Below are 12,199 nucleotides of genomic sequence, written 5' to 3'. Positions count from 1 at the left end.
CTACTACATAGTCAATCATGGTGATGTAGAAGCTGCAGTCAGTTTACTCAGGTTGTCTACAGGCTCCATTCTGCTATTAATTTACTAACAGACCTATCACTAAAACCCACATGAAGCTGTTATACTTACCCACTAATCACTTGATAAACATGTATGGAAAAGATAGGCATCATGCATTAACAGTGATTTTTTTTATTACATGCTGCACCTTAATTACTGTGAAATTATTTTTTATGAATATGAATCTTAAAAAGTAATCACTGCTGTTTTTTTATTGTTTTGCACTTTCTTAGAACTCTCAATCCCAGCTTTCTTAAGCTGTATTTTGCTTTTCATGATTTGACAAAGAACTACATATACTAATCTATTCATATGTGATTTGTCTCTGCATGTCTTGGTTGAAGAAGCATGCTGTTGCATGGCCTACTTACATATCCACTTATCACATTTTGGGGGATTGGACTAGATCAAATGTTTATAGACAGCAAAAAAAAATCATGGGGCAATTGGAAGTGCAGTGAATGGCAAGTTCCCTTACCTTTGCTAGCGAACACACAATCAAGGGCACAATCTTAATTCTTACTCTCTTGATATTTTTGATATTCTTCCTACATTATCTGAGTAATTTCAAATAACAATTATTATCTTACCTCCTGTTCCTGGTCCTTTAAAGATCTGTGTATCTCTGCAATAGTGAGAGCTGTTGTCTACTGATCACTGAAGTAAACAATGTCTTATTTGTGTAAACAGTGGCATACTAATGTCATGGTCCGGTCCGTGAAGTCCGCATTCTGGTTCACGGTCCGGTCCATAGTTCCTTATTCCAGGTTTTCTGGTTTTCCCTTGTTTTGTTGGGGGCTCTAATTGAGGCAACTGATTCTCATTTTGGGCTGGTTACATAAATTGCTCCTGTGTTCAGCTTCATTTGTGGGACTGTTCCCTTCACCTTCCTCCTGAAGCCTTGCCTGCAATGCTGTCAAGTTCTACTGCTGGAGCAAGACTGGAGCCTTGCTGTATCTAGATAAGGAACTATCTTTTGGTGTTTGGAACTGTCTCTTTGTTTCCTTGCCTTTGCTAGGTAGGTCTGGCTGTTTGCTGCTACCTTGTGTTGGGAACCATCTCTTTGTGCCTTTGCCTTTGCTGGGTAGGTCTGGCTGTTTGCTGCTACCTTGAGGGGAGAACTGTCTCTCAGTATTCTGTGTATGAGTCCTGGCCCTATGTCCTGCTCCCTAGGAGGGGTCCTGACTGTGTTCCATGTTCCAGTTCTGCCAAGACCAAGTCAAGGATTTGGGTTCCTGTCCTATCCATGTGCCTTGTCCTGTGCAGGAGTTCCTTGTTCAGTCCTGTAGCCACATCATGTCTTCACCTAGTTCTGGAGTCTCAGTCTGAGTCAAGACCCAGGTTCTTGGTCTTTACCCAGTCCTGCAGCCAAGCCTTGAAGAAGCCAAGCCTTGCCCAGCTCTGTAGCCATGTCTTGTCCTTGCCTAGCTCTGGGGTCTGAGCCCAAGTCAAGACCCAGGTTCTGGGTCCTTGCCTAGTCTTTGGCTCAGAGTCCAAGCCCAGGGTCCTAGTTCCTAGTTCCTTGTCTGGGTTCTGTGTTTCTAGTCTAGTCCTAGCCCAGACCCTGTATCCTAGTCTTGCCCAGGGCCTGTGTCTTGTCCAGCATTGTTTCTTCCCCAGTTCCCTTGCTTTCTTGACACACCTAGTCCTGTTCCTTGTACTTCAGTGTCTGTGTCTTGCATTTGGGTCTGCTCCCAGTGTCCCCCTATGATGACTAATGTTAAGTAAAAGTATCCTGTAATATAGTACATTTAATAGAGTGCAATACAAATATCAGCAACAAGAATATTGGATGTTACTGACACCAAATAAACTCTAAAAGTCAAAACTGGTAGAATCCTCAAATAAGCAATAACTATATTTATCTGTCATAAAAGAAAATTAAGTCACTAAAACAAGCCAGGTGCCAAAAGTCCAGTATGTTGTCTTCCTTTGTATTTGATGTATATTTTCACTGTGGCCATGCCTGTTGAGGAATTTAGCAAAGTGCTGCTTTCTTATAATTTTTATGTGGTGCTGAAGCCTACTTATGTTTGTGGTGCAGTAAAATATTTTGTAGCAGAAAGCCAATACCTCGGTACTCTGCACACCCAGAATATGGGGCATGAATTTCTGGCTCCTAGCCACTTCCAACAAGCCTAAATGCCACAAGCAGAGCTCAAAGATGTGCCCAAAATGTTCATGGGAGAAATCTCATCTCGCCCATTGCACATTAGCTTTTACAGCCGGTCAATAAAAACAGAGCACTGGAAAATGCTTACTTCTCTTGCCATCCATATCTGCATGTGTTTTACGATTGAGTACTCCATGTTTGTAGGTTGCTGCATTCAATGCCTGAGGGATATCAAGGAATGGATTACTGCTATCAATTATTCTTGTCACTTTCTTTGCACAGCTATCAAATTTATCATCCACAAGCTCTGACAGTGATTTTCTCAATTCATCTTCATCCCTAAAAGAAAAGAGTAGAATCAATTTTATTGAAGACATTTGTAAATCTGTTTATTGTCGGAGAACAAAAATACTTCAAGATCATTGTAATCACATTTAAAAATAATTGCTATTTATAGATTTCAATTCAGTATACATTAACAACATATCTAGTGTACGAAGAGAGAAATTGAGTGAGAGTTTACAAAAGTATAAATAATTCTAGTGAATGTGTGAAAACAGAGCCTTTGTTGCAATGTACATTTAATTCTTGAAATGAAAATTAATTTTGCCTTTAAAAGACAGAATTCCTGGCTACAATTTCCATGGGTAGGAGTGCTGTTGTGTAATTTTTCAGTTCCAATATAGTGAAAGCAGAAGTATTTATGATGGATCACAAATTAAATAATTCCAGTCATTTACAATTTAAGTACATCAGAATTTAATTACATGAGAAAATAAGGTTTGCACTTACACAGCCCATTCCAGCTTTTCATTTTTTATTGAGTTATACAATCCCTGAAGGAAAAGAAATTCTATTTTATTAGTGAATAGTCAAGCAGATGAATGCATTTAGAGGACACTATTAGAATATGCTTATCACAGAATTACTTTATCTTTATTATAATTCTTCACTACTTTGATCAGATTGATTGGGAAAATGACAAGCAAAGGGAGATGAATATTTTTGAACTGCTGATATTCCAGTTTTTGAATTTTGTAGTTTTTCATCCTTTAAATGTAGCATTTGATTCACAAATAAAAACTCAGTTAAATTGATCAAAATGCCTGGTTGTAATATTCATTTATGTGAACAATGGGTTGGGGGCTGAATATTTTTACAAAGCATTGTGTGTCATCACACTTGTTGTCTTGTGGCAGCAGTTCAGCTCAAGGCATAAAAATTACTGAAAGTTACAATAAAGTCCAAGTCAAAGTAAATTTTATTACCAGAGTACATGTATGTCACCATATACAAACCTGATAGTCATTTTCCCGTGGGCATACTCAGAAAATCTACAGTACAGTAACTTTAACAGGATCAATAAAGGATCAACCAGAGTGCAGAAGACAACAGTCCAATGCAAATATAAATTTCTAGCAAGAAATAATGAGAACATGAGATAGAGACCATAGAGTGTGATCATTGGTTGGGCAGTTATCCCCTTTTATTCTGATGGTTGAGGGATAGTAACTGTTCTAGAACCTAGTGGTGCAAGACCTGAGACTCTTGTACCTTCTACCTGATGATAGCAGTTAGAAAAGAGCATGATCTGGCTGGTGGCAATCTCTGATGATGGATGCTGCTTTCCCATGACAGCGGTTCATGTAGATGGAGGTGCAGATCAAAGGGAGTAGGCAGTTGAAATGGATCGGCATGGACTAGATGGGCTGAAGGGCCTGTTTCTGTGCTGTACTTTTCTATGACTCTACGACTATGTGCTCAATGGCTCAGAGTGCTTTACCTGTGAGATAGTAACATCCAGGAATTTAAAGTTGCTAACTCTCTCCACCTGATCCTCTGAGAACTGACTCATGGACTCCTGGCTTCCCTCTCCTTAAGTCTACCTGTTCCTTGGTCTTGCTGACATTGAGTGAGAGGTTGTTGTCATGACACCACTGAGCCACATCTTCAATCTCCTTCTTGTATGCTGACTCATTATCACCTTTGATTCGGACTACAACAGTGTTGTCATCAACAAACTTGAAAATGGTTTTGGAATTGTGCTTAGCCACAGTCATGTATAAGGTGAGTAGAGCAGGGGGGCTAAGCACACACCCCTGTGGTGCACTTGTGCTGATGGAGATCGTGGAGGAGATGTTGTTGCCAATCTGAACTGACTGGGGTTTACAAGTGAGGAAATCCAGGATCCAATTGCACAAGGAGGTATTGTGGCAAAGGAGCTTATTGATTAGTTTTGATGGTGTGAAATGCTGAGCTGGAGTCAATAAAGAGCATCTGGATGTATGCATCTTTGCTGTCCAGATGTTCCAGAATTATGTGAGGAGCCAATAAGATGGTATGTGCTGTGGATCTGTTGCTCAATAGGCAAATTAAAGCAGATCCGAATCGCCCCTCAGGCAGGAGCTGATGTGTTTCACTAGCAGTCTCTCAAAACACTTCATAATTGTGGATGCAAGTGCAACTGAGCAATAGACATGGAGGCAGGTCACCATGCTCTTCTTCGGGACCAGCATAATTGAAGCCTGCTTGAGGCAGGTGGGTACCTCACACTGCCGGAGTGAACACACCACCCAGTACGTGGTCAGGTACCCTGTCAGGTTCAGATGCTTTCAGTGATTTCACCTCCTGAAGGCAGTCTGCAGTCAGCTTCAGATACTGAGATCAAAGGATCATCAGGAGATGTGGGGTGTTGCGATGGTCCCTTCATTTTCTGATGGTGAAAGTGAATATAGAAGGCTATATTGGTTCAAATCAAGAGGGCAATGTTATGATAGTCTTGGGAGATTTTAACATGCAGGTAGATTGGGGAAAATCCGGTTGGTAATGGATCTCAAGATCTCAAAGGAGTAAATTTGTTGACTGCCTACAAGACGGCTTTTTAGAGCAGTTTGTCATTGAGCCTACTAAGGGATCAGCTATACTGGACTGAATATTATGTAATGAACTGGAGATGATTAGGTAAAGGAACTGAGACCGTGATCACAATATGATTGAGTTCAACTTGAAATCTGATGGGGAGAAAGTTAAGTCTGACATAGCAGTATTTCAGTGGAGCAAAGGAAATTACAGTGGCATGAGAGAGGAGTTGGCCAAGGTAAACTGGAAGGAGATGCTGGCAGGGATAACAGTAAAGCAGCTTTTATGTTTCTGGGAAAAATGAAGGTGCAAGATAGATGTACTCCAAACTCAAAGAAATACTCAAATGGCAAAATAGTACAACAATGGCTGACAAGGGAAGTCAAAGCTAATGTAAAAGCAAAAGAAGCCATAAAACAAAGCAAAAATTAGCAGGAAGATAGAGGATTTGGAAGCCTTTAAAAACCTACATGAAGCATCTAAAAGAGTCATTAGGAGGGATAAAAATGAAATACAAGCTAGCAAACAATATCAAGGTGGATAGAAAAAGCTTTTTCATGAATATAAAAATAAAAGGGAGATGAGAGTGGATATAGGACCAGGAGAAATTGAACTAAAGTATTTTGCATCAATTTTCATTGTGGAAGACACTAGCAGTATGCCTGATCTTGTAGTGTGTGAGGGAAGAGTGGGTGCAGTTACTGATACAAGGGATAAGGTGCTCAAAAAGCTAAAAGACCTAAAAGCACATGTCACCCAGACCAAATGAACTGCACCCTAGGGTTCTGAAAGAGGTTGCAGTAGAGATTGTGGAGGCATTAGTAATAACCTTTCTAGAATCGTTGGACTCTGGCATAGCTCCGGAGGACTGGAAAATTGCAAATGTCACTCTACTCTTTAAGAAAGGAGGAAGGCAGCCGAAGGGAAATGATAGCCAGTTAGCCTGACCTCAGCGGCTGGGAAGGTGTTAAAGGATGAGGTTATGGAGTACTTGGTGAGACACGACAAGAAAGGACAAAGCATAGTTTCCTGCCTGAAAATAAAATCCTGCCTGATGAACCTATTGGAATTTGTTGAGGAGATTACAAGTAGGATAGATAAAGGGGGTGTAGTGGATGTTGTATATTTGGACTTCCAGAAGGCCTTTGATAAGGTGCCACACATGAGGCCACTTACCAAGTTAAGAGCTCATGGAAGTTACTAGCATGGTTAGAGCATTGGCTGATTGATAGGAGGCAGTGAGTGGGAATAAAAGGATCCTTTTCTGGTTGGTGCCAGTGTCTCGTGGTGTTCTGCAGGGATCGGTGTTGGGACTGCTTTTTATGCTGTATATCAAGGATTAGATGATGGAATAGATGGCTTTGTGTCCAAGTTTGCAGATGATATGAAGATTGGTGAAGGGGCAGGTAGTGTTGAGGAAACAGGAAGGCTGCAGAAGGATTTAGACAGATAGGAGAATGGGCAAGAAAGTGGCAAGTGAATTAAAATGTAGGAAAATGCATGGTCATGTACTTTGGTAGAAGAAGTAAATGTGCAGACTATTTTCTAAACAGGAAGAAAACCCCAAAATCTGAGATGCAAAAGGACTTGGGAATCCTTGTGCAGAACACACTTAAGATTAACTTGCAGGTTGAATTGTGGTGAGGAAGGCAAATGCAATGTTATCATTCATGTCAAGAGGTCTAGAATACAAGAACAGGGATGTGATGCTGAGGCTTTATAAGGTACTGGTGAAGCCTCACCTTGAGGACTTTGAAAAGTTTTGGGCTTCTTATCTTAGAAAAGATGTGCAACACACATCAAAGTTGCTGGTGAACGCAGCAGGCCAGGCAGCATCTCTAGGAAGAGGTACAGTCAACATTTCGGGCCGACACCCTTCGTTTTGTGTTTACGCTAAGAAAAGATGTGTTGCCATTGGAGAGGGTTCAGAGGAGATTAACAAGAATGATTCTGGGAATGAAATGTTATTATACGAGGAATGTTTGATAACTCTGGGTCTGTACTCTGGAATTCAGAAGGATGAGGGGGAATATCATTGAAATCCCATAAATGTTGAAAGGCCTAGACAGAGTAGATGTGGAAAGAATTTTTCCCATGGTGGGGGAGTCTAGGACAAAATGGCACTCAGGATAGAGGGGCATCCATTTAAAACAGATGCAGAGAAATTTCTTTAACCAGAGGGTAGTGAATTTGTGATATTTGTTGCTATAGGCAGCTGTAGAGGCTAGGTCTTTGGGAAGCCGGGGAGTAGGGCAGAGAAGCGGGGAGAAAAAAGTATCAGCCATGCTTGAATGCGTTGCAGATTCGATGGGGTAAATGGCCTAATTCTGTTCCTATGCCTTATGGTTAAGTTTTGTCCAGAATCTCCACCTCGCCTATGAGGTGGCTTTCCAGAGACCGTACTTGCACCTCTTGCAGTTAGAAATAAGTAAGTGTGTAATAGAGGGTACTAAAAGACATGGCAATAATCATAGTAGATTAGCTTTGATCCTATGAAGATCCCAGCAGATTAGAAAAACACAGATGTTATATTGTTATTCAAGAAGAGGATGAGGGAGAAAACCGGGAAATATAGGCTAATTAGCTAAACATGTCAGTGGTGTGACAAAAGACCAAGTTATCAGAAGATTGATGCCGATAAGAGAGGCAAAGAGAAATATTCCAAATATTAATGAGAGACGAGAGAGATTAACGAAAAGAGACACAGTTCCAAGTATTGTCAGACCGGTTGCTTTGAACCTGAACTGTTTGAAGTTTGATGGACAGGCGATACCCCAGCAGGGGGATAAAAGGAACAGGTTCGCTAAGGCAAGGGACACACCACAAGATAACGAGACCCTGGAAGTGCGTTGTGCCCCCCCCCCACAAGTTGGTGGAAGTTTTGGAGGTCTGGTTGCAGGACCGACCATAGACGCACAGGGTGGAAAGGTACGATTGGCGGGAACCTGGTGTGTGTGTCCGCCCTTGCCTGGGTGCCGGGTACACTGCAGAAGAACGATCGTATCCGGAACGGAGGGGTCACAGTTGGTGACCTCAGAAGACATTACAAAGGGCTCGCCCGAAAGCTAACTGCGAGGAATATCAAAGGTCTGTTTGAATCCGATTTGAATATCATCATTTGCTCTCTGTCTCTCCCCCCAATGGCACAACAGCGATTACTGCGAACTGAACTAAACTGAACTGAACTCCGTGTCACTTGAGACTGATCATTTTACCCCTAGACTGCGATAGAACTTGATTGATCCTATTATCCTAGTTCTGTGTACGTGTGTTTTATCATTGCTAACCTGTTGCATTTATATCCTTATGATTAGAGTACTGTGTTGCTTATTTCTTTAATAAAACTTTCTTAGTTCCAGTAATCCAGACTCCAACTAAGTGGTCCATTTCTGCTGGTTTGACAAACCAGTTACGGGGTACGTAACAGTGGGTACATGCTGGAATTCAATATTAAGTAAATGACAACACAACACTCAGAAACATAGAAAGCATAATTAGTGAATGAGAAATTGTGTGACTAAATTATTAGAATTCTTTGTGGTTGTCCCAAGCAGTGTAGATAAAAGGAAACCGGTGGATGTTGTGTCTCTTGTTGTACAAATAATATTTGACAGAAGCAAAAGAGGGGTACTGGACAAGGAAAAGAGCACATGGGTTTCAGTATGACAGCAAGGTTACAGGATTGGTCAAATGACAGAAAATGAAAGCTACCAAGTTAAATCTAGTCAAGTACCTAAGTAGAACTGCTGAAATCTTGGCTGTTTATATTTTATATTTGTGATTTGGATGAAGGGATCAAGTGTAATGTATTGGGTCTGTTGATGAATATAAAAAAAAGGTAGGTGGGTCAGAAGTTGTATAGAAGATACACATGCACAATGAGAGGACTTCAAGAGATTATGTCCGGGGTTCCCAACCTATTTTACACCAATGAGCCTTACCATTAACTGAGAGGTTTGTGGAGCCCAGGTTGGGAAGCCCTGGATTAAGTAAATGGGCAGCAATAGGGGAGGAAAATGGTGTGTGATGTGTGGATGTGCAAGGCAATTTATTTTCACAAGAAGAATACAAAAACAAAATATTAAAATGATGTGAGACCCGTCTACGTTTGGTGTTCAGAAATATCTGGTGTCCCTGTATAAGCAACACAAAGTTGGCATGGCATTGGAGTTAGTGACAGCTCCTTCAATTGTTTTTCCAGGCAGTGATGCCAACCTCCCCCACACAGTCCATCCACTACTTTACATCATTCATCAATATTCCATCAGTCACGCCTTGTATGTAATATTGACATACTGCATTAGGCCTGCCAATTCAATTTTTAAGTTTAGCTAAAAATGAACTCCCTGTTTAAATGTGTAAATCAATATCGCATCCCTGTTATCACTGCAACTGAACTTAATATTTGCTCAGGGTTTAATTAAACTCTTTAATTAAAATTCTGTATTGGTTTTCCATTTTTATTCAGCTTCAATCATATATTGAGCAACAAAATTATAAAATTCCTTGTTTAAAAAAATATATGTTAATGATACCTTTCATAAGTGTAATGCAAGAATGAAATTGCAATCAACTATCAAAGTCACTGTGGAAAATTTTTACAATATAAATATATTTATTAAGATAATTCTTTTGGCCACATGCTTAACTCAGCGATTGCTCAAAGAATGTGAAATTCAGCCTGCAACCTAACTGCTTCCAAAATATTTACTGTGCTAGGCAATGCCAGTTCTTCAGTTTTCTAGATTTCTATTAACTTTAATTTTCAACTCTGGCATTTTCAAATGTACATTTCAACCAAACTGAAGTTAGAGTCAGTTTCAAGTTTAATAGTAATGACAATTACATTATAATTACATAATAATTACATAATAACCTGTGCCTAAATATCAACAAGACAAAAGAGATGGTTATTGACTTCAGAATGCGCAACCTTCTTTACGTCTGCAGCACAGCAGTGGAAATTGCAAGCCTGAGAGTGCACATCTCGCACACACTCATTGTCCCAGCACACATTCTACGTAATCAGGAAAGCTCAACTGAGGAAGCTGAAAAGAGCTGGACTATGCACACCTATACTCATGTCATCATAACAAGCTGTGTCACTGCATAGTATGGAAACTGCACTACAGTGGACAGGAAGGATCTGTAATGGGTAGCCAAAACTGTCGAATACATCACCAGCATCAACACCTCATCAGGTACGACCATTAAGGACATATAGACAGAAAGGTGCCAGAAAAAGGCCAGTAACACCATGAAGAATCTCACCCACCCTATTCATGGACTGTTAGACCCTCTCCCATCAGGGAGGAGGGTATGTAGCATCCATGCCAGGACCACCAGACTTAAAAACAGTTCTTATACCAAGCAGACAACTGGGTCATGATTCCCTACCATTAAGTTCACAGCAATGAAGTACATTATAATGCACTTGTAAACACCATTAAAGAGTGAATCACAGTGGGTGAGGCTAATTCTTCCAGTGAGGAAACGTTTCAATCTCTACTGGAAACCCATAGTTAATAAATAATTTTTTAAAAGTGAACTCATTAAATACAGCAAATCTTGCCATTCTATGGCACAGTACATATTTTGCATCATTTCACAGTCGTTTTCTAAATTGGCATATATTTCATTGCACTGTAGTAACACAAGTAATCAATCATTTTATGTGGAACATGGGTGTCACAATATTTAGGTTCTTGAAAGTGCATATTGTTTGGTAATAACATAATCACTATTTTATTGCTGTGAACAATACCTTCAATAAATCTTTTGGAAAATCCTTCCCATCATTAAGGCCATCCAGATTAGAAATAAACTGCTGACATGACATCTTTTTCCCAATATTCTGCAATATATAGACATAATAAAATTCACTTTAATTTTGTAAAACAATGAAACTAATATTTGAACCCAACAAAATGAAAATTAAGATACCTTAAGGCAGACATGAAGCACAATAATGAAAATGTGTATTTTAAAACAAAAGCATTTACAGTAAAATTAAAATCTATGTGATTACAAATCTCAAAACAAAAGGGGAGAATTACCCTGGAACATCTGACTTATTACAAAAAATAAAGGGATGAAAAGAACAAAATGGATTGGGATAAAAGTGCTGTTTAATATGAAATTCCATCAACATGGCCTTAGAAAATTGCCTGAAGCACTACGAATAAAACTGGATTATAATAGGACCGGCAACACACACAAAATGCTGGTAGAATGCAGCAGGCCAGGCAGCATCTTATAGGAAGAAGTACAGTTGACATTTTGGGCCTACCCTTCATCACTCCGGCCCGAAACGTCGACTGTACTTCTTCCTATAGATGCTGCCTGGCCTGCTGCGTTCCACCAGCATTTTGTGTGTGTTGCTTGAATTTCCAGCATCTGCAGATTTCCTTGTGTTTGCATATAACAGGACCAACTGCCTAAGAAAGCACAATGCCATAGCTCTGGCAGCGAAGACATGGATGAGAGCTATATACTCCTAGCAATGAAATAAGGAATGGAAACTCAAAGATGAAGCATGACTAAAGACAAAATTATAACACTAAAAGTAAAACCATTTATTAAAGGCTTTCAGTATAAGGGGAAATTTCAGATGAACTGATCAATCATTATAATTGTGCAAGGATTCTATACTGGATGGCAATAAGTAATAAAAAATAGACTGGTATTAAGGCAAAAAGCTACAGTTTAATTAGATAAATGAAATCTGTCATCAAAAAACTTCAGCAAATATGTCAGCGAATATATTGGCTCAGTTTTCTCATTTTAGTTTTAGCTCATTTGGGCAGATGTCAGGAATGAAGAAAGAATATGTTTGACTTTCAAACAAATTCTTGATGGAAATTATTGAAGTATAGACAAAACTGCACTTTGAGAAAGCAAATGAAAAATGGTACACAAGAAATATAGAATGTCATTAACATCAAATTCCAAGATAAATAGAACACGTTGCTGAAGGTTTGTTAAGAAAGCATGAAGTAGAATAAAGAGTGACTTCTCATTCAGGGACAATGAAATAAATGACCAGCGATCAACTTGGAAGACACTCTCTTTAGATGGACACAAGCACAAAGCGTACTTCCTTAAAATTGTCTACAGTATGAAACTGGGTAAAATCATGAGATACTCCATGACAAATGGAAAATGTAA

At 39.6% G+C, this 12,199-nt stretch overlaps 1 protein-coding gene across 1 annotated transcript in view; it reads right to left on the bottom strand.

Moving 5' to 3' along the window:
• psd2 (pleckstrin and Sec7 domain containing 2) overlaps positions 1-12,199 on the bottom strand; it is a 99,346-nt gene that overhangs the window by 45,177 nt on the left and 41,970 nt on the right. The window contains exons 5-7 of the mRNA XM_072264607.1: positions 10,797-10,886; positions 2,966-3,009; positions 2,322-2,512 (exon numbers count right to left, since the gene is read on the bottom strand). Of these exons, the coding sequence (XP_072120708.1) occupies positions 2,322-2,512; positions 2,966-3,009; positions 10,797-10,886 (325 nt within the window). The remainder of the gene's footprint in view (positions 1-2,321; positions 2,513-2,965; positions 3,010-10,796; positions 10,887-12,199) is intronic.

Source organism: Mobula birostris, chromosome 7, assembly GCF_030028105.1.
Source record: "Mobula birostris isolate sMobBir1 chromosome 7, sMobBir1.hap1, whole genome shotgun sequence".
Classification (NCBI taxonomy): Eukaryota; Metazoa; Chordata; class Chondrichthyes; order Myliobatiformes; family Myliobatidae; genus Mobula; species Mobula birostris.
Note: the sequence above shows the minus strand (reverse complement) of the source record. Positions and strands in the feature narration are given on the sequence as shown.